Genomic DNA, 26,920 nt, shown 5'->3' on the forward strand with positions numbered 1-26,920 from the left:
ACCAGATGCACATGATATCTGTTCTGGTCTGTAACATGATGTTATAAATACATATGACCCTATTATCTGAAAAGTTTTTCTTCACCTATCCCATCCTTCCTCAGAATTTTGCCTTGGTATACCTTCTTATCAAGTGGAAAGAGAAAGAAGTAAAGATCTTGAACTTCAAATCATTGAGAGAAAAAAAGACACTGAGGAACTTACTGTGTCTTAGTAAAATGTTGAGTCCTGAGGAGCAGCCTATGTATATTCATAAAATCACAGTGTGATGTGCAAAACTGTCTAGACACTGGGTGCATTCTGCCTACTTTAAATGCTGAACAAAGTAGTTTGAAATCAATGGATTTCTGGGTTTCCACGTTAAGAGAGCTACTGTTTGATTAACAAAATGTTTAAGTTCAATTTGACAATCAAAAAGAAAATGACATCTAATTTTTATAGTGTCTCTTTCAGAAGTAGTATTTAATATTATGTCTTTACATAATAAGTGCTGCAACAACTTTTCTATTATAAATGCTTTAAAATGTACTAGTGCAACCAGAAGTCTATGATTAATTTAATTTGTAAATTCAGAACAAAGGATCTCTCCAAGATAGACTGTAAGATCATAGAATGGAATAGATATAAAACTGTCCTTCATCATCAGGAACCACTGTAAGTGTCCTTCATGCATAGCAATGTTGAGATCAACAAAGCAGCTGAGCCTATTGTGTCACTGATCACCAAGGGCAAGCATAAGATTGGAAAGTGAAAAATGCAAGTGCAATTTAGGATGGGAGCACAGGGAAGATCTTTTTTAGTTGGATACTAAAACATGGTCCAGTTTGGAATGTATGGAACGATTCAGGAAAACTCTAGATCCTATAAAATATATTTTTCTAAGTAATAATAAAGCCTATATTTTAAATATAGTCTCTATTTTGAGATAGCATTTTTCTTCTTTTCATAAAAAGGCTGACAGAGAGCTGTGTGTTTTCTAAATTCAGCTGTTACATAAGTTTTTACCTTTGCCTTTTTTCGAGGTGGATGTGAAGATATACCTTCAGATTTTCTTTTTGATAGTCCACTCTTTGGGTAAAGAGGGGCTTTTTCATCAGTCTCCTCATCACTTGATGTAATTTCCTCTTCAGATACTTCCCCTGTTTCACCATGACTGTCCTGACCTTTCCTGAGCATAGTTTCTTCAATTGTTCCACTTTTCTTATTTTTTACCAATATTTTGAATTTTAATGCCTGTAGATAAAAAGTTGAGCAGTAATCACTAGAATTATGTATGTACTAATTGTAGAACTTCATATTTAGATGATGTTTAATGCATTTTCTTAGCTATTTGTGAAGTATAATGAAGTGAGGGAGCACAATATAATGAATATAGGTATCAGTGATACAGGTTTCAAAAGCGAGTAAAACAAACAGAAACAGAAACTGGAGATCAAAGTACGGGATAGAATGTGAATATCTAAGAATTCAGCAGGAAAAACAGAAAGTTCTGCAATACACAGATGCAGATACGAGAAGGATTGAGGAAGATAAGTAATACTGAAGATAAGGACAACAGGACAAGGGGAAATGGCCAGAAGTTACATCAGGGTAAGTTTAGATTGGATATCAGGAAAAACTCTTTTACAGTATAGGCTATTAAGGACTAGAATAGGCTCCCCAGAGAGGTGGTTGAGTCACCATTCCTGGATATGTTTAAAAACCATTTGGATGTGGTGCTCAGGGACATGATTTAGCAGAGGGTTGTTAGAGTTAGGGTACATTTGGTTACGTTGAGGTTGGAGTTGATGATCTTTAAGGTCTTTTCCAACCTGAGCAGTTCTATGATTCTATGATTCTAAGGAAGTGTCAGAGGTGATGGTCAGGTAAGGTGTAGAAAATATATTTACTAAGTTTGAATCTTTTTTTTTTTTTTTTTATGTAGACTCACAGCCATTCATCTCATGCTCATTTGAAGCTGGTTTTTTGCCTAACTGCTAAAAAACTGTTGTTTGAGTAGTGCATTGATGCATAAACTTCTGTAGTATGTCAAAACTTCTGTTGTTATGTTATTATTATCAAGAACACAGTGGACCCTAGTACTGAGCTTACCTATATATGGAAATTAATAGACTTTGATAATTTGTTGACTAGACAGTCTTTCTATTTTATGGGTCATATTTAAATGCACATTTCATATGGACTGAAAGGACTATCATTTTATGTAGAGAAAATAAAGATCTCTATACATACAGTTTAAATACATAAAAGAACATTCATAATCAGTAGCTCCACCTGTGAATTATGGTTTTAGAGATTACTAACTTGAAAGCAGAATTTTTCTACTCAATAAGAGGACCTTACTCCATCAGCATAATGTTTTAAAACAATATATAAGTCCTTATGAATTTTAGTAGGTTTAATAATGAAGATATTTATTGTTTTTCTCTATACACTTTTGCTATGATGTTGTACAGCATTTTTTTTTAATCAAACGAGTACCCAGTCATATATATAGGAAAAAATTCTGCAATGAAATGAGAAGCTATCTCATAATACGTAGTGCTCAAATTCATGATTTTTTTTTTTTTTTTGGGGGGGGGGGAGGGAGAAGGGAAAATAAAGAGAAAAAGTAAAGAAACCATAGCAATATTAAATATAAGTAATTTAAGAAAGGTAAAACATTGTCTTGTTAAACAGCTACAAAGAATGTTTGTATTAATACTTACATGCTTTCATTAACTGAAGGTTTGAAAGAAATTTAGAATAATTCAAATGAATCTTTTTCATATCATTTTTCTAATCTAGTAAATTTTTACTGTTTGTATAACAAACAAGGTATTTTTTCACCAGTAAGACCCCTTCTTCTGTAACAAAGGACTTAGGAAAAAGTTCACAAAAATTATCATTTCCAATAAATGCCTTTCCTCTATGCCTCCAATACAAGTATGAATTTCACTTATGAAATAATCTTCACAGAGGAATAGTTATTCTACAGTGGACATAACACTGGCACTGTTACTGTCAATGAATAATAAAATTTAGGTTCTTGAATAAAATGGTCCACAAAAATATTCCTTATGATTCATACACAATAGTGAAGGGGAAGGTTATAGTGCAGGGGGAGTTAACAAGAAGCAATTGCTTCACAATAAATAAAGCATAACTGAACTTATATGTGTAGCAACTACTGTATTATAAATTATCCACTAAATCAATATGAAAAATAGGAACGACACAAACATACATATAAAACTAAATCTATATAACAGATACCAGAGATGTAGGGAACAACATATATATTCCATTTATTTGAATTGTGATCTTCATTGCTGATACTATTACTTCAGATCTGGTATTATTAGTATGTCAGTGTACTAGTGAAATGATATATCCTATAGTTAATATTTATCAATGTCATGCTAGTGTAAGGTTTGATTAGTCTGTCTGCATGGGTGATTCAGAATAAAGATGCCATTCAACACTTCCTTCATTTCTTACTGATACACCCATTCTTTTTCTGTGCTATTTTTAGAAGAGATTTAATGTGAGTACTCGTATTTTTTATATTTCAGAATTTTCCTTCCTATCTTTATATATTGCAATATTTAAAAGCAGTTCTGTCCCCAGTAGGTCTTATGTTTTCATGTTCATGGATAAGACTTACTTCTACAAATCAGAAAAGACTTGATATGTAAGAGAAAGAAAACCTTTCCTTGGATATACTGCATGTAAATTTGCTTTAAGAAAGATCATAATTTGTATGATTGTATAAAAAGAGACCATAAAGTTTTAAGGTATTTCTAAGTTGATTTACTTATTATTACAGAAAAGTGATAAACATCCTCAGGTACAAAAAACATATTTTTTTTTTTACTATAAAAATAGCAATTAAAAGTCATTACATTCTTTAAAAAAAAACAGTTACAGAAAATGCTGTAGTAAAAAGAGATTTTTTAAATCTTGGGCTATAAGTAGGTTCCAATAAAAGTTAACCCAAATCATTGAAAATGAACCGTGAACTGAAAAAGACATGTCACACATTTTAAATTCGAGCTTCAAACAGATCTTCAAAAGTACTTATAACAAACTTATGGTTACAAAATCTGTGACTGTGAAATTTGAGTTCTTTAATTGGCAATCAGTTGTGCTAAACATTTGAGATCCTTTTGTACAAACGTGTCTAAATCTTTTAAGCGAATAATGAGCTGAAAGTCTGAAAATCCACTATAATTTCATTTTTTTTAATTTAAATATAAAATACAAATTGTTTTAAAAATATACCTTTATTATTTATGAATTTATAAAGTGCAAACATATTTAAAAATGTAAATATGTAAAGCATAATATACCTTCCCTGGATCATAATGGTTGTAGAATTACAGAATCATAGAATCATAGAATGGCCTGGGTTGAAAAAGACCACAATGATCATCGAGCTTCAACCGCCCTGCTATGTGCAGGGTCGCCAACCACCAGACCAGGCTGCCCAGAGCCACATCCAGCCTGGCCTTGAATGCCTCCAGGGATGGGGCATCCACAACCTCCATGAGCAACCTGTTCCAGTGCGTCACCATCGTCTGTGAAAAACTTCGTCCTAATATCTAAACTAAATCTTTTCTGTCTTAGTTTAAAACCATTTCCCATTGTCCCATCACTATCCACCCTTGTAAACAGTCATTCCCACTCCTGTTTGTATGCTCCCTTCAAGTACTGGAAGGCCACAATGAGGTCTCTCCAGAGCCTTATCAAGTCACTCAAGGCTCTTAAACTAGAACCTTCAGGTGCAATCAATTGGGAAAAATAATAATAATAATAATTAAATCAAGAAAACCTAGTTCTTGTTCTAAATTGTCTTCTGGTTAATGCAGTGTACAACATAAATCAGAACAGCTGAAGTAAAACAAGACTCCCAGAGAAAGTACTTTGAAATGGGTCAGGCAAAACTGCCTTCTGACCATTGCAATTAATGTTTATATTAGGAGCCTCAGAAAAACAAAAGGCAAAAAATAAAATGAGAAGAATATCTGTAGAAATTTGGCATGTTCTCTCCTCTCTGATCAACTTTATTAACAATATTGAATTCCTAAAATCTTGCTAAGTTATAAAGTTAAAGTCAGTATAAAGCTTTATATATTTTTTATTTTAATCATTATATTACTGGCTTAAATATTGATATAGGGCAAATATAAGACACCTTCCATTAAGCCTAACATGGAAGAAACTTTTGAGGCATTGTCAAAATGTATCTTGAATGTAAATATCAGGACTCTATTGCTAAGTACAACTGTTAAAACAAACAGACAAACATACAGACAAACAGAATTCTTTAATGATTCTAGAATAGAATCATGCTTATTAAAATTTTGAATGGATGTCTTTTGACAGGCTTATAGATTTCAATTATTGAGATATTTGAAACCAACAACAGTAATGTCTGAACTCTGAGTTAAATAAATAAATCAGGAGCACTTTTAACTATCTGATTTTCACTATTTAATAGGGCATTGAATTCTTAAAAAACACTGAGATTTAGTGAAAATAGGAAGATTTGCATGAGCTGCATGTACTCCTTGACAGGATAAACAAAACTAGTTACAACAATAGCTGTAAAATGAGGATTTCTACCCTAGAAACTTAATATTTCAGTCTCATGATATGGATAGAAGCTGCTGCTAAGGTCCTTGCCAAAGATATTATGAGAAATAAGAGAAGGAGGGATTAACTGGTTAGACACGAGTCAAATGTTGGACGGATCCTACAAGCAGGTTGTTAGTAAATCCTTGCAAAGACAAGATAGTTAGTAGGATAAATTATAGTGTATAGCCATTTCCTTTCAAAATTTCTGATTTTTACTTTATTTTAAATCTCTTCTTTTTTAATTTCAATTTTTACTGAAAGACAGAGGTGTGCACAGAAATACAGATAATATACAGATGATTCACACAGGGAAGTTTCAAAATAGAAATTAAAAACTTTCCTGTCTTCTTTGGTATAACAGAGTTACATGTATTCATCTGTTAAGAATTTGCTAGTAAAAGTACTCATGTAGGAAACTGAAATTCATTTGACCACATTATTGTTAGGATTTCTTTTTAAAGATGGGTTGTTCAGGCTAATAGATTATATTCTGTCTTCATTAAGTGCATTTACTGTATTTGAGCTATGCTAATAAGCACTATTTATGCTGTTGAATCAGTCCCATGTCTGAGCAACTACAGTTGCAATCCTATCAGTTAATATATGTTATTAGATCTTTATTGGAAATCAGAAGACTGTCATGCTTAAAAACCTATGTCTTCTGTTACTGGTATTAACAATTCTGATGTGATTTACATCCTGGCTTAACTGGTTATCTGCTTTATCTGCTGGGTTCCTACAGAATCATGTACCAGATGAAATAGTTTCTTACCTATTCCTGCCAGTTTCTGTCTTGAAAAAAATAAAATAAAATAAAATAAAATAAAATAAAATAAAATAAAATAAAATAAAATAAAATAAAATAAAATAAAATAAAATAAAAAAAAAAGTGGAGCAGTAACTTATGTAGGTGACAAATCTACTGGTATTATCAATTAAGAATCTCTACCACCAGGAGTGTGTTTAATTGATAATTTCTGATTTTTTAATATTTCTTTTATATCATTTAAATAAAGCAGACTTAAGAATAAGTCAAGCATTCGGCTCACTTTCATGACAATGAACTTACCCAGACCTTAAATGCACAAGGCCTCTAGTTTCAAGGATGTGATGAAGCTATTTCTATTCAACACAGACTAAAAGTGCTTCTTCAAAAAGATGCAAGTCAAAAGTCAAGCTTATTACTCAGTTCACAAATTTAGCCATAACTACAAATTTCTACTACAAAATAAAATACTAATTTCTTATTTTTTTAAAATGTTCAGAACAACTAAGTGAATTGTTTGCTCTCAGCATAATGATTTATTAAATTCAGACTTCTGAAAATCAGATGAGGACACTGATATTATTCAGGTAATTCTTACTGCAGAATAAATCTCACATATCATGAATCTCATATGAACAGCATACATTTAAATGAGGACCAGTTGTGGAAACCATCAATACATTTTCAGACATAAATTCTACAGACATTACATAAGAAAACTCTAAGCTATGGAAATTTGAAGTATGCATTCTCTTCTGAAAAGCATTTTGAAAGCAACATCTCCCATAGATATATTATTTGTGGTATGTAATTTAGTGACTCCGTGATTCAGATGCAGTACAATGATTCTGTGGTTGCTATGGAGGATGTATAATATTTGAATATCAATTAAATTGAGTGTAGTTGTGTTCTGAGATGTTTTTAGGCAAACCTTTATATTTGAAGTACAAAGGCTTGCACGTGCGGAAGAACAACTCCAGACACCAGTGTATGCTGGGGAGCACTCAGCTGCAGAAAAGAACCTAGGAGTCCTGGTAGACATCAGGTTGATCATGTTATCATCAAGTTGATAACAGAATTCTTGGCTTCATTAAGCAAATTATTGCAAGTGGGTAATGAGAGATGCTCCTTCCACTTTACTCAGTATAGACAAGGCTTCATCTGGAGTCCTCTGTGCAGCACTGGACTCCCCAGTACAAGGGAGACAGGGCCATAGTAGAAATAGCCCAAAGGAGAGTCACCAAGATGATCAAAAGGACTGAAGCACCTCTCTTATGTGGACAGGTGGAGATAGGCTGAGAGAGCTGGGACTTCAGTCTGGAGAAGAGCTGGCTCAGGAGGGGTCTATCTCATCAATGTGTATAAGTACCTGAAGGAGAACGCAAAGAAGATGGAGCCAGGCTTTTGTCAGTGGTATCCAGCACCATGAAAAGAGCCAGTGGGCACAGACTGGAACACAGGAGATTTCTTCTGAATGCTAGAAAGCATTTCTGTGCTATGCAGATGAATGAGCGCTGGCACAGGTTGCCTAGAGAGGTTGTGGATTCTCCTCCTTGGAGATCTTCAAAAGCCATTTGGACACGGACCTGAGCACCGTGTGTGAGTGTCCTTGCTTGAGCACAGGAGCAAGGTGAAATGGACCCATAGGTCCCTTGTAACATAAACTATCCAGTAATTCCATGATTTACAGTGCTTTCAAGGTTGCAAATTGAGACTGGGTACTGGTATAAAAATATTTTACTGCAATCTAAAAAAAAATGTTTATGAGAAATTTATAAAGATGTACTAAATAGATTTAAGACAACAGTGCTATGAAAATATAGTAGTATTATAATACTGTAGCAAATCTTTTGAACAATTTACTTCAAAAATGTTTTTTCCTTCTCAATTACTTTACCAAATTCTACCTGCGTGTATGTTGACACAGTTAAGACAGTTTCATCCTCGTTTTGAAACAAAACATTTGCATTTGCATCATTGTTTCAGTTACTGTAAAGAAGTGTGAAAACTATATCTTACATATTGCTAATGTCAGTGGCAAGCCTGAATGACTGTTTTGCATGCATGTATTTATGTTACAAGACATAAAAAATATTTTGTTCTTGAAAGAACATTTAGTGCAAAAACTGGTACAATGGGAATTTTAAAATTTTCTACCCTCATCTAATTGCCTTTTCTGACTTCATATCCCTGGGGTCTCAAGCCACCACATAAGAAAGACTGCCTAAGGGTGAATCACAAAGAATAAGAGAAAGTGTTTTTGCAGTAACAGAACTCAGTGAAATGGTTCCATGAACACTTTTGTCAACACAACCAAAAAATATGTAGATTTAGGTTTCCATTTCTAAAACAACATTAAAATTCAGGATTTTTTTTTTAGTCTAAGGAACTAAGATAAATTATCCAATAACAGGTACGCCAATAGATTTAAATAGGTTTTTTTTTTGTTTTAAAGCATAACTTTGTTTTAAAATTTACAATCTGTTTCCTCTTTTAGAACTTTCAAATAATGGATTCGAGAATAGGAGAAGAGAAGCGAGGGAAGGAGAGAAGTGAGGGGATGGGAGGGGACAGGAGTGGAGGGAAAGGGAATAAGGGGAAAGGAGGGGAGGGGAGGGGAGGTGACAGGAGGAAAAAAGGAGAGGAGAGGAGAGGAGAGGAGAGGAGAGGAGAGGAGAGGAGAGGAGAGGAGAGGAGAGGAGAGGAGAGGAGAGGAGAGGAGAGGAGAGGAGAGGAGAGGATGTATTCAGTTTAATTTCAAAATATCGACTGTACAGGTCAGTGGAAACCTTGAAGTTTTTTTTAATAGAAAAACCTGAAAATTTGCTCATAACTTTGAATTTCCAAAATTCAATTTCAAAAATCTGGTTTTTGCACAGCTCTCAGATTCAGAATTCAGATTCCAAACTTCTAGAATCTTTGACAAGTAACTCAACTAAGGTTTATAGGTTGCTTTTTATTTTATATGAAAACAGGGCAGCTATAATGCATCTTGTCATTGAGAACCATTCTAACACTGAATAAAACTGCATATTAAAAACCAAATACCAACACTGAAGTTACTGTAATTTCTTTAGACTATGACTTAATATGAATTAAATTATCATAGTGTGGTTCCTCTACAGAAGCAGTCCTATGTAAAAATGTGGTAGTCTAAACACAGGAAAAAGCATCTGCCTTTAAGGAAGACAGATTTATGCGCTGGAAAGTTAGCTGCTTTTGAATATAAAATAAAATAAAACATTTAACATATACAAAGCACCAGAAATTGGATTCATGTGAACTCAACATGAAAGACCTCTGAAAAAAAAATGTTATTGTGTTAGTATTTTATGAATACATGCTTCAACGTGGTACTGGAATGTTTTTCTGCAGACTAAAATTCTCATCAATCTGTATGATTTATTTCTTAAAGAAAATATTTTTCTGCATTTTGTGTTGCTTATTTTTTTATTTTTTTACCATCTGAAGTCCATTCAGATGCAAATGATCAGTTCCAGAAGAGTTAAAAAAAAAAGGCAAGATTTTTTTCACTAACTTTCACAGAGCAAAATACAATATTATTACCTCAGGAGAAGGTAGTTGAGTCACCGCTATGTCACCAATTGTTGAAGTAAGAAGTTTGTCACCTAGAATATTTAGTAAATATTGTGCCATCCTTTCTTGTTGCTTAGGGCTGCAGTGATTCTCCAAAGACAGCACAACTGGATAATCAGATGCCTAAAAAAATAGAATTTAAAGTCTCTTATGATTAAGAAATATAAAGAAGTTCCCCAAAAATATATTGCAGAAGGCCCTTTAGTAATTCATATTTTCCTTGTATTTGCAAAATATTTCAAACGTGTTTGCTTTTTCAGGTTAGTTACAGAATAGTAAAGCTCTCAATACTTATGGAAAAGTGAAAGAATAGTTGAAATAGTAACTTAAATCCAAAGAAGAGGAAAAAAAAAAAAAAAAAAAAAAAAAAAAAAAAACCATCATCCTCAGGAAGTTAAGAGGAGAAACAAATCTAGAAGATTAAAAAGAAAAAAAAAGCAATGCCATGTTTTTAATAATGTCACAATATTTTCTTGGGACTCTATTCTTACCCATCACAGTACTCAAGCGAGACATGGGAAATCTGGTGAAATTCAGAGAATGCCTCAAAGGAGACATGTCCATTTCAATTGTATAAATAATTTTCATAAGCCATCAGCTAATGGCTAAAATATTTGCTTGGGTAGGATCTAAACTGTCAGTTTATAAAGGAAAAATCATTCTATGTTTATTCAATTTTTAACATTTTTTCACTGAGGATTTGCTAGTGACCACTATCAGAAGCACATATTAGTTTAGACTGATAGGAACTATTATTTCTTGATATAATTTTATCATCTTTTTCTATAACTCCACTTCTTAAATGAAGTCTACATTATACCTTTAATACAATATACTATTTACTAGCAAACATAGGTGAGATTTATCTGACATCTGATGAAGACCAGCTTAAATCTGAATAGACTATATAGTGAGTGTATACAAATCCACGTTAATGTATGACCATACATATGTACATATATTATGTGAGTTAAATTAGCAGTCTTGCAGGACATCATTTCAGTAGAAGTTTTGTCAGAAGCCTATAAACAGATTGAGTACCAAAAAAAAAAAAAAAAAAAAAAAAAAAAAAGTGGAAATGGAAACAGAATAAATATCAAATTAAGTTCCAGTCTAATATTTTCTCTATTTTGTGAAATCGAGCTTAGGATATAAGACAGTGTTAACAACAGAAGAACAAGTGAATTAAATGTATGACAAGATATAAAGTAGGAAAGTAAAACATTAGACAGATTCTGAAATAGTTGTTCAATTCATTTTCAGTCCTTGACTAAATGATCTTAGGTAAGAATTCCATCTAAGAAACTGCAAAATTAATAAACATTTTACAGTTTTACTGTAATTTATTTTAGCAATGTTCATTCTACAAAGACTGTCTCAGTTTTGTGAGTTTTTTTTTTACCTCTGAGAATCTCAAGATAACAGTATATTTGTAGGCTTTATTAAAACATCATAGCATTTTAACTAATGTATATGTACATACCGCAAAAGCATACTTGTCTACTGCGTGAATTACAGAAGAAAATGAAAGTTTGCTTGTTAAGGTGTGACCATGATACACAACAGGATCATTGTTTGAGCCATCCCAGCAGTCAATTTCCAGACAACGACATCCTTTTAACAGAGCACTTTGAAAGAACAAAGGAAATAATTTACAGTTAAAAGGAAAACACCTCATTTCTTTTTATGTCACTATATTTTTGCCTACAAGCACATAAAATACAAAAATACTAGTCTATAATCATAACTGATAAATCTTAGGAAGTTATAAAGATGTAAGACCGAGCTCTATTTTCTGCTGTTCATCTTAGGCATATTAGGTAATAAAATTTATTAGTGTACTAAGGAGGAAGATAGATTATGTGAATATCCTTCATTAAGAGACTGAAAAAGAGAGTCAACATTTTAAAGCAAAGACTTCGGAATGTTGGTAAATGTATGCTTAGAATAGAATAAGAAACACTTGAGAGGACTTTTTTTTTGTTATTACTATTCCATGATGTGTCTGAAAGTTTAAGAGTTGTCATACTTAAAAGGATTAGTATATTACCATCACACCTAAAGAATCAGGTTCTGCTTCTTTGTTATATTCTTTAGCTGTTTTCCCTCGGACTTAATTTCTAAGAGATAGGGCTAAAGTTTCATGGATGCCTTAAATTTACTGCTTCAATTTATAGTAGGTTAATTGTTCCCCTTAAATCACTTAGGTTTCTAACATTTGCCTTGCAACTATGTAGGTAGCTCCAAAAGTAATGCCTCCTATTTATTTCCATGGAAGTTATGACAAAGAATACAAACACACTATCTGATAGAGCAAATTCTCAACTGTTAAACATGATTTTTTCAGCATAGACACCATAATTTGCTGTGCATTTGTGCCACTGATGAACAAGAGCCTGCACGCCACACTTGTAAAAATCTACACCAGCAGATGTTTCAAAGTTGTTGCTAGCAAAATGTTGCCCACATAATCAGTCTTTCATTGGTTCAAACAGATGAAAGTCAGAAGGTGCCAAATCCAGACTATATGGTGGGTGTAGTAGGACAGACCAAACAAGATTGACAACACACTCAATGATCTTCCAACTGGTATGGAGCCTACCATTATCATCTTGCAAGAGAAAGATTGACTTCTTCTCTAGCCTGACTCTAGAAGTCCAGGCCATCATCTCTGTCAACATTCTGGTGTGGTGGTCAGAGTTGATGGTTCCTCCAGATTCCAGGAATTCCTGAAGAGTCACTCCTTTCCTATCCCAAAAATCAGTGTATACCACTTTAGCCACTGAGGGCTGTCTTTAACTTTTTCTTCAATTGAGAAATCACATGTTGCCACTTCACAGACTACTGTTTTGACTCTGGCTCACAGTGTTTACGCCTCCCATCATCAGTAATGTCTTGTATTGGTTCAATAGGTCCTGACAAACTTGCATATGGTCTTCTTTTCGTTCCTGTGTGAGCATTCATGGGAACCATCTGGCACAAACTGGGATATTCCAACATTGCCACCATCATTTTCCTACACCTTGAAACCAATACTCAGCTTCATACACAGTTCCCTGGTCATAATCAGAAGATTCATGCAAATGAGCTGATTGAGGTGCTCTTCATTTAGTGATGTGACAGACGTGCATGGCCATCCAGAACGTGGCTTGTCTTTCATGTCACTGCTGCTACTGCTGAAAAGCAAGGGTCACACACCTCACATCCACATCCACAACGATCTCCATAATCGTTCAGCAAGCATCTGTGAATGTCAGTGGGTGTTATTTTTTCTGCTTGGAGGAATTGAATGACACACTTTTGCTTCATATGCTCTTCCATGTCAGGCACCATTTTGTCAGACTGTCCTTCTGCTGCCATCTGTCACATGACAACAAATTGTGACGGAATACTGATGGGAAGATTCAACCTCTACTGCCATACCATCAACATCTGTCTCTGACAGATTGTGGGCCAACATTAAAAAAAAAAAAAAAAAAGACATTACTTTCAGGCCAGCCTTTGTAATTAAGCATTTCTTGAACCTCTGTGCCTGGAAAGATCATGGAGGCGATTCTCCTAGTTACCATGTTAAGGCACATACTAGAGGTTATCTGAGACAGCCAGCATGAATTTACCAAGGGCAGATCTTGCCTGATCTGGTGGCTTTCTATGATGAAGTGGTGGCATTAGTGAACAGAGGAAAGACAGATGTCATCTACTTGGACTTCTGCAAAGCCTTTGACATGGTCCCTCACCACATCCTTCTCTATAAATTGGAGAAGTAGAGATTTGAAAGATGGACTGTTCGATGGATTAAAGAAATGGTTGGCTGGTCGCAGCCAAAGGGTTGTGATGAATGGTTCTGTGTCAGGGTAGAAGCTGGTCACAAGTGATGTCCCCCAAGGGTCAGTCTTGGGACCAGTGCTCTTCAATATGTTTATCAATGACATAGACGATGGAATCGAATGCACAATCTGCAAGTTTGCAGATGACACCAAGCTGTGTGGTGCAATCGATACACTGGAGGGAAGGGAAGCAATCCAGAGGGAGCTAGACAGGCTGGAGAAGTGGGCCCATGTGAACATAATGAGGTTCAACAAGACCAAGTGCAGGGTGTTACAATTAGGCTGGGGCAATCCGAGGTATTTATACAGACTGTGAGAAGGCTTCCTTGAGAGCAGCCCTGCTGAGAAGGACTTGGGGGTCCTGGTAGATGAGAAGCTGGACATGAGCCAGCAGTGTGCGCTTGCAGCCCGGAAGGTCAACTATATTCTGGTCTGCATTAAAAAAAAGGGTCAGGCAGCAGGGAGAAGGAGGTGATTGTCCCCCTCTACTCAGGTCTTGTGAGGCCCCATCTGGAGTACTGCGGCCAGGCCTGAGACCTTCAGCACAAGAAAAATGCAGAACTCTTGGAACGGGTCCAGAGGAGGGCCACTAAGATGATCAGAGGACTGGAGCACCTCTCCTGTGAGGAAAGGTTGAGGGAACTGGGCTTGGTTAGCTTGGAGAAGAGAAGGCTCTGGGGAAGCCTCATTGTGGCCTTCCGATATTTGAAGGGAATTGTATCAACAGGAGGAGGAACAGCTGTTGACATGAATGGATAGTGATAGGACAAGGGGAAATGGTTTTAAACTGAGACAGGGGAGGTTTAGGTTAAATATAAGGAGGAATTTTTTCACTCAGAAGGTGGTGACACACTGGAACAGTTTGCCCAGAGAGGTTGTGGATGCCCCATCCCTGGAGGCATTCTAGGTCAGGCTGGATGTGGCTCTGGGCAGCCTGGTCTAGTGGCTGGCAATCCTGCACATAGCAGGGGGGGTTGAAACTCGATGATTATTGTGGTCTCTTTCAACTAAGCCATTCTATGATCCTGTGATTCTATGAACATTATTTTACCTTATTTTATTCTGTCCTTTAAGTCCTGTCCTTTACATGTTAACCATATCTTAAAGATGCATCTAGACAGATATTTTCCAATATTTTTAATACCCATAGAAAAACAGGAAATGAAAAGGTTTTATATCATGTTTGCAATTATTTTAAGCAGCACAGTTTTTACTTTATATAATTTTAAATTCTGCTAGAAATAGTTGTGATGACTGCAAGCCATTAGAGAATATCTAGAAAGCAACCAAACAAAAAATTTCACAGGACTTTTAATTATACCAGCCAAAATCATGACAGATGTAAAAGCCTTTTTCTCCGACTGCTTATTTCTGCTAAATGCATCTTGGTCATAAGGAATACTTGTTTCCTTCTGCTCTTGGAGTCATATGCTGCACAACTGAACAGTTTCTTCTCTCCCTTGGCTACTATAATGCCCACATAAGACCTTTGTCCCATTTCATTGCTGTTTCCAAATTGACTGCATTGCAATATACACTAATCACAGATAATCTTGACACACAGCAACATAGTGTGCACTTATGTCCTGTATTCTGATCAGAACTGAGTTGGCCCAGGAATTTTATTTTTATTTGTAATTTTTTCATGGTATGTTGAGAATAAAAACTGATTAAATCATATACTGTGCTGCATGCTATAGATTTATTTTGCTATGAAGAGAATGTTATGTGCTGTAGGTGAAACAATAGATTATTTCCAGCCTATTATCAAGTGGTTTGGTAAATATATTGGAAAGATTACACACAAAATAAAATAAGACTCTTGTTTTCCGCTTGCATCCACAATGGCTATTGCCAAAAGCATTACCTGTGAGTTACTTTTGAAAAGCCAGAGAACATTTACAATATTGGTTAAAAACAAACAAACAAAAAAAACCCTACATCTGAATACCTGATATATCCATTTAAATCGCTGGGTCCTATTAGCTGGTCAGATACCAAATAGGTATTGTGAGAAGATGAAATAAAATAGTCACATAATGGGTGGTTCATATCTTGGTAGACAGTCCGGTGCTCTTTTCTGAATACTGTACAGTCTTCTGAATTCAGGTATCTTATAAACCCTTCAAATGACAATTGTCTTCTTTTCCTAACTGTTCAAAAAAGAAAAAAAGAAAGGAAAAAAATCTGGTGTGAAGCTAAGCTGTTAGTTATATCCGTGTATTTTTCATAATTTTTAGTAAATAATTCAGAACATTGCTAAATATTTTACAGCCCAACACTTCTCTGCAATTTTAAAATTTATAAAAAGCAATATGTACACAAATGTCAGATTTGTACAGTTCTGGTGTTGATGTGGTTCTAAATTATGAGAGTAAATTAGTGTCTTCTTATGTTTTTCTACTCCTGTGGATTTTAGAAAAAAAAGTTTGCAACAGTCCTAAGTAAATATAAAATAAAACAGTTGGTGTTTAATTTTGGAAAGTAACATGCTCATCAGTGCACAAACAGATTTTTTATTCAGTAGAAAATAATGGAATTTTTCTTTAAAACGTTATTCATAATCTTGCAGAAACTATGATTCTTAACATCAAGCATCTTAAGTGGTGGAAAATCCCAAATAGCTAATGATAAAATGATGTTTTGATTGGAAGTATTCGAAATAAAAAAATATCATCTTAACAATATAAATTACTGCCCACAAAGATGAATTTGAAATCAAGCTCATTATATTACTGCATCTATAACAAATCATGCTAATTGCCTTCATACCAGTGATAGTCATCCCATTTATTTTGTTATTTAACTGAATTAATGACAAACAGATCCATTATATTGCCAACTGTTGCTCTAATGTTATGCTTCAAATGTAACTCTTTTGCAAATGATATAATCTCAGATGTCAGTTTTGATTCAAAGCACAGCCTAGTTTGAATTAGTCAGGGATTTTTTTCCCAGTTCTGACTGCAAAATAAACTTACTTTTGTCACCATAGTTGGATAGTGATGCTTAAGCAATAAGTAATCAGACAGTACGTTATGCTAACAACTGAGTTTCCAAGTTTCTTCACTATCTTTTATATTATTTTGGGTTACTCTTGTTATAAATAAATAAAAGATGGTTGTAGTTTTTTCTTGAAGACAACATATGTTTACATAAATGCATTAATATAGTCCCTTTAAATTAGAATCATTACTTTGTAAGGTAAATATGTATTACTTTGATAGCCAGCATACAAGATCCTTGGCTTCAGAGTTCATTTCATTTATCTCATCATTGGACAAAAAATACGTGCATTTTTATATATCTTATTACAAAACCTTGCATTACATTCATTTACAACTCTTTTCTCAGGGATCTATAGCTGCTATCTTTGACCTGCATACAACTAAAGTCCTATTTCTGGAGAGCTATCAAAATTCATTGCAACTTTGTAAATCGAAATTGGTAAGCAGTGAAAAAGTGACTTTGCACTAATAGTTCTGTAAGTGTAGATGCAAAAGAGCATCACGTGATCATGAACAGCATATCATCTGCTAAAATAATTTTTCAGAGAAGACCTCTTGTTTAGTAAAAAAGGGCACAGTTTTTAGAGTCTAAGATAGAAGAGGGCTTAAATTGTTGCTATTACTACTGTTAGTTCATACTATTAGTTCATAACTCTCTTACCAGTGAAGGAAACCTACTGGATTTCATTAGAACCCACTCTTATCTTTGTCTGATGAAGATATCAAAATTGGTTAAGAAAGCAAGTACAATGCTTTTTAAGTTCTGATAAATAGCACAGCCATACTATTTTCTGGGCATTTACAGATACTTTCTTTTTCTATATTAAAAGAAATGGGAATACATCTTCATAAACTTTCCACAGGGAAAAGATGCTTTCATCAAGGCCTTATGCATCTCCCTAGTGGAATCTCAATCTTTTTCTCCATTAGCAGTACTTAGTAAACACATATCCATTTGGTGTAGAAATAAAAAGTGAAAGCAGGGGAAGATTTCTGTCTTCTTGTAGATGCTTCTTGTTTACAAAGTTCAATGCTTTTTTCTTGTCTTCCCTTTTCAGATAGACTGAAACACAATTTATTGCTAATATTCTTTTTTTTCCAGTGAAAACTGTTGTAAAAAGTAGTTTGTTTTTCTCTTGTTGTCAGCCCAATTAAGGCAAATTTCAGCACTGCTATATAGAAAAATACAGATATATCACAGGAATTATGGCCAGTGCATGATTTCATTTTTTGAAAGACGTATATTATATGCCTATATTTTTTAGAGTTCATCTCCTCCTACTTTCTTAATTTACAACTTCTTTGTGGAAAGAAATAATGAAATTCAGCTTTCATAAAATGTTGGGCAAATCTGTCTAAAATATTGTTTTTATATAAATGGAGTGTAGGTGGCACATACAAACACACCTAAGGAGCTTATGGCCTAATTTTTTTTTAATTAATAAAGACATTCCAGATTACTTAAATTCTTTATCTGACAAATGTACCAATGTCTCAATGATCAAATTCATGCAAAATTTGAATTTTGAGAAACAAATAATAATTAAAGAAAACTATACTAAACCTAAGAAAGATAAAGCCCCTTTGGCCATTTGGTTGGCATAACATGGTTTCTTTAATATCAGTTAATGAGTCAAAACTTCTATATGAAATTAATAATAGAATGGAGAGATGTCTGAATGTTTGTATGCAACAAAACTGACATTTCACTGTTAGTAAGAGTTAACTGTCAGATGATTCACATATTCACCATTTCTATGATCACTTTCATAAATGAGTCCTTCAGTCAAAAATGCAAACTTCAGCGTACACGCACACAAATCTGTTAATGCAGCATTTTGTCATTAGAAATTTAAATTGTATAATAAAAATAGAAGAGCAGTGTATTCTGTACTGTTTCTGAACAAAATACAAGATCTGCAGAGAAATAATTTAGAGTTATGTCACTCAATGACATTGAAAATTCATCTCTCTGTGAACGCAAATGTTAACAATGGACCAAATGTTAACAATTGACTTACTAATGTTGTATATATCTAGTCACTGCTTTTATCATCATCGTGACATACCAGGCCTACTAAGTTTATCAGATAATGTTGTTACTATTAGCAAACCAGTCAATCTTGTGTCAAAATCTGCCCTTTTCTCTTTTCGAAAATACAGGACAAGGCTGGCAGATGAGTCTAACAGATCATCTTGATGAAGAATATGCTACACCAAATTCAGAATGACAGTTGCACAAAACGGTATATCACGACACCGTATGAATCAACTATCGTGTCAATCATATCTGGAACTTTCTACTAAATATGTTTGAGTGGGAGTATTTGTCCAGTCAAAGAAGCATGAACAAGACAGCTATTATTTCACTCAGCAGTATTATTTCCAATAACAGGATAAACAATTTTTTCACAGTTAAAGAAAAACAAAAATTTGGCTTAAATCTCTAATGTAAATCAGAAATTTTAAAAAATATATATAATTATATTTACAAATGTGTTTACTAACTGAGTAAAGATTCTTGTTCTTTTAACCACTTTACAGCTATTAACTTTCTGATCAGATCATTCAAAACAAACTTATATTTGATACATGTGCTTACAAATGATATTATACAAGAGACATAATATTCTTGCTTACATTACTTTTTTTTAAAATGTCCAGTTTGCATAGTCAGGTGAGTATTCAGCAGTATAAACTGTCTATGAAAAGCACAAAAAATTAGAGATAGAAATCAAATACTTCAACTATGCATACCTTCATCAATGGGTTCATACTTCAAAATAACTTCTAAGGCAGTTATTTCAGCATCTTCAGTTTTAAATTGTTCTTTTTTGAGAAATTCAATGAGCTCGGTGTCAGCAAGAAATTTGCGGTTTTGAGAGTAAGCACAGAAAATTTCATGAAATTCATTTCTGTGTACAATAGCTCGATAAATTGCTCTGAAGTCTTCCATGTTAATAGTATGTATCTTCCGCTTGTCGACTGTTTTCTGAAAACAAAAATAAAAACAGTCAACACAAAGATATACAATAATAAAAAGATACAGATAAACCAGTCTGTTATAATATTATAAGAATTACAACAATAGAGAAAGCTTAGGGCAACAGTGGCTACAATACATTATCAAATTATATTCTTTTATTTGCAATGTTTAGATTTGTCCTTCTGTGTTAAAACTGAACCAAATTGTAAGTATAGTATTTTAAATATACATACAATGTACATCAAGTTGTGATCTGAAAAATGAAATAAGAACCAAATTTTCATGTAATGTATCCTTTAAAAATTTCTACCAAAATATGTAACTGTGCATATGAAATGCATTTACATCAGTTTAGCTTGCATGTGTTAAATTTGTTATTGTTAAATTAAGACAAACTTTGGAAATTTACTCAAAAAAATAGCCAAAAAATCATATACTTTTTTTTTTTTTTTTTTTTTTTTTTTTTTACCACTGTAGGCTAATTAAAATTTGTAACTTTTGGCTCCTTCAGATGAGACTACCAAGGAGGCTGGATTTCATCACCTAATAATGACACCTGCTATGATTTGCAGAGCCTCCCCAAAAGTGTCCATAAATAAAAGATGTCTAAGTGGAACTCTGGTACTGTTTGATGAAAGCTTCTGATTACTACTGATTAGATTAGTTTTGAAGAGACACCATAGAATCTAAAGGCCCGATGCTACATTGCCAGTTTTTTCCTATGCAGTAGAGTTCCCACTGAGAGATGGCTGTGCAAGTACAACAACAAAGAAGAACACAATACAAGCTAAAAAGAAAATTTCAAAAAAATTACGTAACAATAGTGAAGCATTTGCTTTGAGTTTGTAAAAAAAAAAAAAAAATTGTAACAATCAAGATAATAATTCAGTAGGAAACTAATAATATGCTTTTTATTACTGCTTGAAAAATCCCAAGTCTTGGGTTGATATCATTCAACTATTTTTTTAACATCTTTAAGGAAACTGCAAATTTACTCATAACTGTTAATCAGAAAAAGGAAATACCAACTCATTTAGAAATTAAGAATCCACAAAGACTCAGGAGACCTTCTCTCAGCTACTGGCACAAAGTGAAACTGGCCAGAAAATTAAATTTTCTATTTCGTTGTCTTTCTGAAATGTAGATAACTACACTACCCAGGGGTATTTTTGAAATTACAGTTATGAAAATCTCATCAAAATGTTAAAAAAAAAAAAAAAAACGATAGTTATAATTTTTTTATTGACAGATTTTTATTATTATTATTATTTTCATTAAGGCACATCACATCTTTTCAGAAAAAAAAGTATCTTGGCAAAGGTTTAGTTTTGAGAAGTACATTAAAATTTATCATTCCTTTAAAATCTTTTATGTTCATAATTCTGATATCGCCCAAAGGAGCATTACAGTAAAGTAAATGTATAGAGAATATAAATCAAAGTAAATTGTTCTTTAAAAACTATGTTTCTTACAAAATAGATTTTTGTTATGTATAGTCATTTTATTATCAATGTGTAGTTAGTGAAAATAATGGCAGAAAAAATTCCTTCCAGATTTTGCATTTTACATCCTGTTAGAGTGATGAACAATTTGAGTTCCAAAATTATTGAAAATAGCCAAATATCTCAGAAAATAAAGAATACCTAACAGCACTGCTAAGAACTACTAGATCAAGTTGTCAAATACATTGTATGTTGAGTATACACTTTTGAGTATCTATAGCTAGATCAAGCTTATTCGATGCGGATCACTTCCCCAAATAATTATTCTCTACCCACAGTTCATCAAATATCTCAGATTTCTGTCAGAAATAAGGTGGATTTCTAATGGAAAATAACAGACAATTATGAGAAATAGTTTCAAGTTCTCATGAAATTCTCGAGTTTAGCAATTGTCTCAATGCAGTGAAAAATTCAAAAATCATGGGGACAACCCCATGGTTAGCAAGGACTGCGCCCACGCTGCTATTTTCACCTGGGCTAGAGAGAACAACAAAACAAGATAGAATGAGGAAATACTAGTGCTTTCCATCTCCCTGCCTTCCCTGCAGTATGACAAGACCTAAAACTTTTGGCATTCCCAGAGCTAATTCTCCTCTATCAAATCCAGACAGAATTAGAAAACTGATTACAAAACTATCACATAGATATCATATGTATAAATCGTCACTGAGTTTCATTTCCTTAGGAAAACAGGTTTACCAAATGACTATTTTGGTTTGAAAAAAAAAAAAAAAGAGATAGAAGAAAAATTTATATAATTTTTGATTAATTAATAGGATGGACCTGAAGAACATGAAATTCCAATGTATCCAAAGGCACTCCATTTTACAGTTTTTTCTCAGTGGGAACACATGAACCTGATAATAGTTAAATTAAATTACCCTATTATTAAGGCTTATTTCTAGCTGTTTGATTTTGCATACTTAGAAAACCCGTGATCATTGCTGTATCTCAAGGCTACATCCTTCCCCAGGAGCGAGAGTGCTATGGATGTATGGGATATCAAAGCATATCTCTTTAATGCTTCACAAGAGAGGTATGTTGGAAAACTGAGTAAGTAAGTATGCTGGATTGACGTTGACTTGAAGCTGGAACAGATCAGATACCTTCATATTGTTGATAGCAATCTCTCTAATGCCTCTGAACAGCATTAGTCAGGCATGGCTGCACTCATTAGCTCAATCACAAAAGCAGTTCTATGGGTTGAAGTCAGAATATTTACATTGTTCTCCACTGAGACCTTGTTACAATACAGTTGGGAATCAGGGCCTACATATTTATTTATTTTTATCGCTCAACACCAGAAATGGTAGTGGTCATGCAACAACTCAGTTATCTGTTTTATACAGAAACAAAGGATCTGGATATGGCAAATTATTTGCCGATTTTGCACACTCTATGAGCATGAAATTAATTTCACAAAATAAACTAAATTTTAAAAAATGATTTAAAAGCACAGCTTATATAATACCCTTATGTAACTGACCTTCTAAATGTATCTGATCGCTGAATCTACATATTCCTCACCTTGAAAACATGTTTCACATGGGCGAGATTAAAAGGCATATGCAGTTTTTCAAGTAGTTTAACGGTGCTATCTAAATCAATCTTCCCATTCATGAAGTCATCCTGAATGATGTTCAAAAACCACGTACAAGAGACCAAGTTAAGGAGAACTCTGACCTCTGCCACTATTTCAACAAGGTGAGACAATATTTTAAACCTAAAATGCTTGCATGTTTTTCTTCTCGTAATCAAACCCCCTTGTTTTCTGACTTCTGATAATACAGCAGTCTCTGAGGAGCACAGAAATACATCTGTGCTCTGCACTCAGTGAAACCCGGGGGCAAAGGGGACAGAAAAGAGCCAGAGAAAGACATGGGGAGATTCTGCAGGAAGATGAAGAGTAGTCAGGGTGAAGAAAGACCTTGAGGGAGAGAAGGGAGAAGTGGAGAGATAGAGGGGGGACAGCAGGAAAAGGAGTGTCCACAAGGAGCAGCAGTGAGGCACTGTGCCCACCCTACTGGCCTAACTAGCCCAAACTAGCACACCCTAAGCAGACCATCCTTGCAGGCTCAGGTCCTCTTGCACTTCAGCCATGTGGTCCCATGCAGGCCCAAGCCTGACCCAGGCCTTGGTGCATACTCACATCAGGAAAAAGTTATACAGTGGCATGTGTCATAGGGAAGACCAAGAGGAGGAGGAGGATGAGGAAGAAGAGGAGGCAGAGCTGAAGGAGGTGGAGGAGGATATCTGTTCTCCTCCATGGTGGCTCCACGTTGCCAGCTCCTTTTTCTTCACTTTCATGGCATTGCTAGCATTTGGCAGGCCATCACCTCAGCATGCTCCGCTCCCAGTGGGGCCTTTTTCCTTCCCTCACACCCCAGCTCCTCTGCTGGGGTTCCAGCACCCTCTTTGCTCCTTCCCCACACTCAGACCCCACTGACACTAGCTCAGATGTGTGAGGTCACAAGCTGTGGAGTTCTGGAACTCCAACACTTCTCCCCCTTCCCACTATCTTGTGGCAGTTCCCTCAGCATCTCCTCCCCTCACCTGTCATCTTCCATCTTTCTCTTAGCCCTGGCCCCATCATGAGTGTGGAGCAGGGGCTGCATGAGTCAGAGAAAGTGTCCCTAATTTGCAGACTGCTGCGCCAGTCCCCTCCAGGGGAGTTCAGGCAGGTTGTCCAAGATCTCTGTGATCTGCTCCAAGATGATGAGCTGGTGAAGCAGGAGGCTGCCCACACTGGGGCCCGTCACAATAAGAACAACTTCACCCCTGTCTTTGTAAATGGGAACACTGTGTTACTGACTCAGTACAATGACTTAGGGGGAAACCGCTTCTTTTACCCTCAAGATAAATTCTCCTTTGAGTTTGACCATTTGAGTGGGATAACCAGCAAAACCCATTTGCATAGAGTAATGCTAGATGAGGCGGAGCTATGGAGAGGAGCCCTCCACAAGGGCTTGAATGCCTATGTGAACTGCCACTTTCCTGCAGGGAACTGCTGTGTGTTCAAAAAAAGCCTGGGGAAGAGGCAGATGTTAGTGGCCTGCATTGAGGCTCATCTGTACCAGCCCTCAAAACACTGGAACAGCCTTTGGAAGTCTGACTGGACTTTTGCTCTGACTCCAGTTATGACCCGAGTTACAGGGATATTTCTTCTCCAGTTACACTACTTCAGAGATGCTAACCTCCATGTAACTGTCAACAAGTCTGTAAGTGAGTCTCTGCATGTGGTAGACCGAAACCAGTTTGTCACAGATTTCGTGAAGTTCGTGAAAGCCGAAGACAACAAGATTCATACTGCCATTATGGAAAACATCCAGGCCTTGTCAGAGCATACATGGAGGAAAAATCTGCGAAGGAGACTCCCTATTACTCGAACCTTCATGAACTGGAATGAACTGTTGAAAAATCAGCATCCAAAGACCAGTGTTTCCAGAAAAGAAGTACCTCCATGATTACTGAATTGCACTGTATGATCCAGAGGCTTAAACAAATAAATAAATAACTGAAGGACAGAACAGGAATGCTTTCTAGTTGATTTATTTCTAAATTGCTCAGGAGAGTGCAGAAGCTGTGATCAGTCAATCCACACTGTGAAATTAATTCACATCAATAGAGACAGAAAGTTATTTGCTGTCTGTTATTGTTTTTTTCCATTCATGTACTTTTTAACTGCTACTAGAGGTACTAGTAACGCTCACTGTCAAAGGCGATATACCACTACAGATGAGTCAGTAAGTAAAATCTTACTTTCCGTCATAATTTTCCTCAATATTAAATGTATTTGCTTATTCATATTACATGGAGAATTTGTAATAAGGAAAGTAGTAAGATTGGTAAAGACATGGAGGTGTTATTACTAGATTTTTTTAGTGCTACAGAAACCCAAGAAATTTGGCCTTCAGACTTTGCTTGTGCACAACTGTATGCACAAGAAACATGTGAACAGAGGCAGATCAGTACACAGAACAAGTAAGTTTGTTATAGTCATTGCACATTGCAGATGATAATAGAAACAGTGTCTCCTATCACTCATTATAGACTAAAGAATTCTACTCCCAGTTTCCACTTAGTTATTACAAATGACAAAGGAATGTATGTAGCTCACTCCATTTTTTTTTCAGTATGAAACAATAAAATACATCACATATTGCTACCTATGGTGGTACTCAAACGACCAGTTATACCTATTCTGAAAAAGCTGCTATAACAATATAAAATAAAAGCTTCTACCTACAAAAGTTGCAACTATAAGAAAGTTAAACAAAAAGAGAGAGAGAGGACAATGATGCCAGAGTATGGCATAAGAAGAACAGAATGGAAAGTGAAGAACAGGACCAGAAAGTACATGGGCTACATGTGGCTAACTAGCTCAGATAGCAAAAGAGACCACAACAGATTATTAACAGATAATTTCAAATTTAACAGCAAAGCCTAGTTTACTGGGCATCTGTTACACCAGGTAGTTTGATTAGATTTTTGGTATAGATAGAATGAGATTCACAAGTACATATTATAGTAATATCTTGTCTTATTTTCACACATTCATGTTGATTCTTTGCTAACATGTTCATTACAATAAATTAAATGCCTACCATTTGCTGTTTTCTGTATACACACCTTTTAATTACTTTTATTAGAAACTTCAATTCTTACAAATGTTGTTTCAAATGTGAGCATAAGATTTTGCTTTTGTTCATAACTTCTAGTGGAAATTATGCTGTCAGATGGGTTGAGCATGCCCTGTAATCACTTGATTTAGGAGGTTCCTTTTTGTATACATGAGGATATAATAATTACTCAGAGAATCCAATAACAAAAATGTTCCCAATCTAAAAAGCATTATTCTACATCACTCTATGTTATGGATGACAAAGTCATATGCTCAAAAAAAGCATACACATTCATAAAGCCTTATTGCAGAAGAGGAGTCATACAGCTGGCAATATTTGACTGTAACTGAAATAAATGAAATATTTATATCTAAATTTCTTCAGATTTGCCATGACTGGAGTACATTTTTTGTCTGATTGTTCATCTTTATGCTCACTCAGCACAAAGATTTTGGGGAGTTTTCTGCTAATTCGTGTGCAGAAAAGCATTTGTCATGCAGTTTCCTTCCAGCAAGCAGAAAGCAGACTGCTGCCCTTGTAACAATGTCCCTTGACAGTACGTGTTACAGATGCACATTTGTTAGAGAACTTACTCTATGTACACGAAGAGGGAGAAGGATGGAGCATGGAGACCATTCTCTGTGCTCCTTTGGTTCTTAACAGAATGCTACATTACCTATGGGTCATTCTCTTTTCACCCTACAGCTGCTACTGAGATCCATCTAACAACATTCCAACTCTTTTAATGCTCATGTTGTTACTGGAGACTATTCCTTGATCAAACAGCTGTCTTTACATGTTATTTATTTAAATATGTGATTATTTCTTTATTGAAACTTAGAGTAGTTTTATTTAACATGTTTTATGACCCAGGGCTGCTTTAGTGAAGATGGCCTATTTTGTGCACATTTCATGTATGCAGCACAGTACAGATAAATTTTTTATATCAGAAAACAGAAACAGGGACATATCACTGGAAATTCTGGATTGTGA

General features: G+C 34.8%; 2 protein-coding genes across 6 annotated transcripts in view; one reads left to right on the forward strand and one right to left on the reverse strand.

The window, feature by feature from the left end:
• Positions 1–23,748, reverse strand: part of PLCZ1 (phospholipase C zeta 1) — a 46,524-nt gene extending 22,776 nt beyond the window's left edge. For 2 of the 5 annotated variants that reach the window (XM_031597815.2, XM_031597814.2), the window contains exons 1-7: positions 23,559–23,747; positions 22,833–22,956; positions 19,575–19,809; positions 15,761–15,962; positions 11,466–11,610; positions 9,953–10,105; positions 1,006–1,233 (exon numbers count right to left, since the gene is read on the reverse strand). In XM_031597815.2, coding sequence (XP_031453675.1) covers positions 1,006–1,233; positions 9,953–10,105; positions 11,466–11,610; positions 15,761–15,962; positions 19,575–19,809; positions 22,833–22,956; positions 23,559–23,572 — 1,101 coding nt within the window. In that variant the 5' untranslated portion in view covers positions 23,573–23,747. Of the gene's footprint in view, positions 1–1,005; positions 1,234–9,952; positions 10,106–11,465; positions 11,611–15,760; positions 15,963–19,574; positions 19,810–22,791; positions 22,957–23,558 lie in introns of those variants that run through there. The other 3 variants (XM_031597816.2, XM_031597818.2, XM_031597817.2) reach the window with 3 other exon arrangements.
• Positions 23,749–23,804: 56 nt separating this feature from the next.
• Positions 23,805–24,852, forward strand: CAPZA3 (capping actin protein of muscle Z-line subunit alpha 3). The gene has a single exon (XM_031597819.2). It carries the CDS (start codon positions 23,897–23,899, stop codon positions 24,767–24,769), a length of 873 nt encoding a protein of 290 aa, XP_031453679.1. The 5' UTR covers positions 23,805–23,896; the 3' UTR covers positions 24,770–24,852.
• Positions 24,853–26,920: the final 2,068 nt, after the last annotated feature.

This window comes from Phasianus colchicus, chromosome 1 (genome assembly GCF_987193195.1).
Source record: "Phasianus colchicus chromosome 1, bPhaCol1.hap1.1, whole genome shotgun sequence".
Taxonomy (NCBI): domain Eukaryota; kingdom Metazoa; phylum Chordata; class Aves; order Galliformes; family Phasianidae; genus Phasianus; species Phasianus colchicus.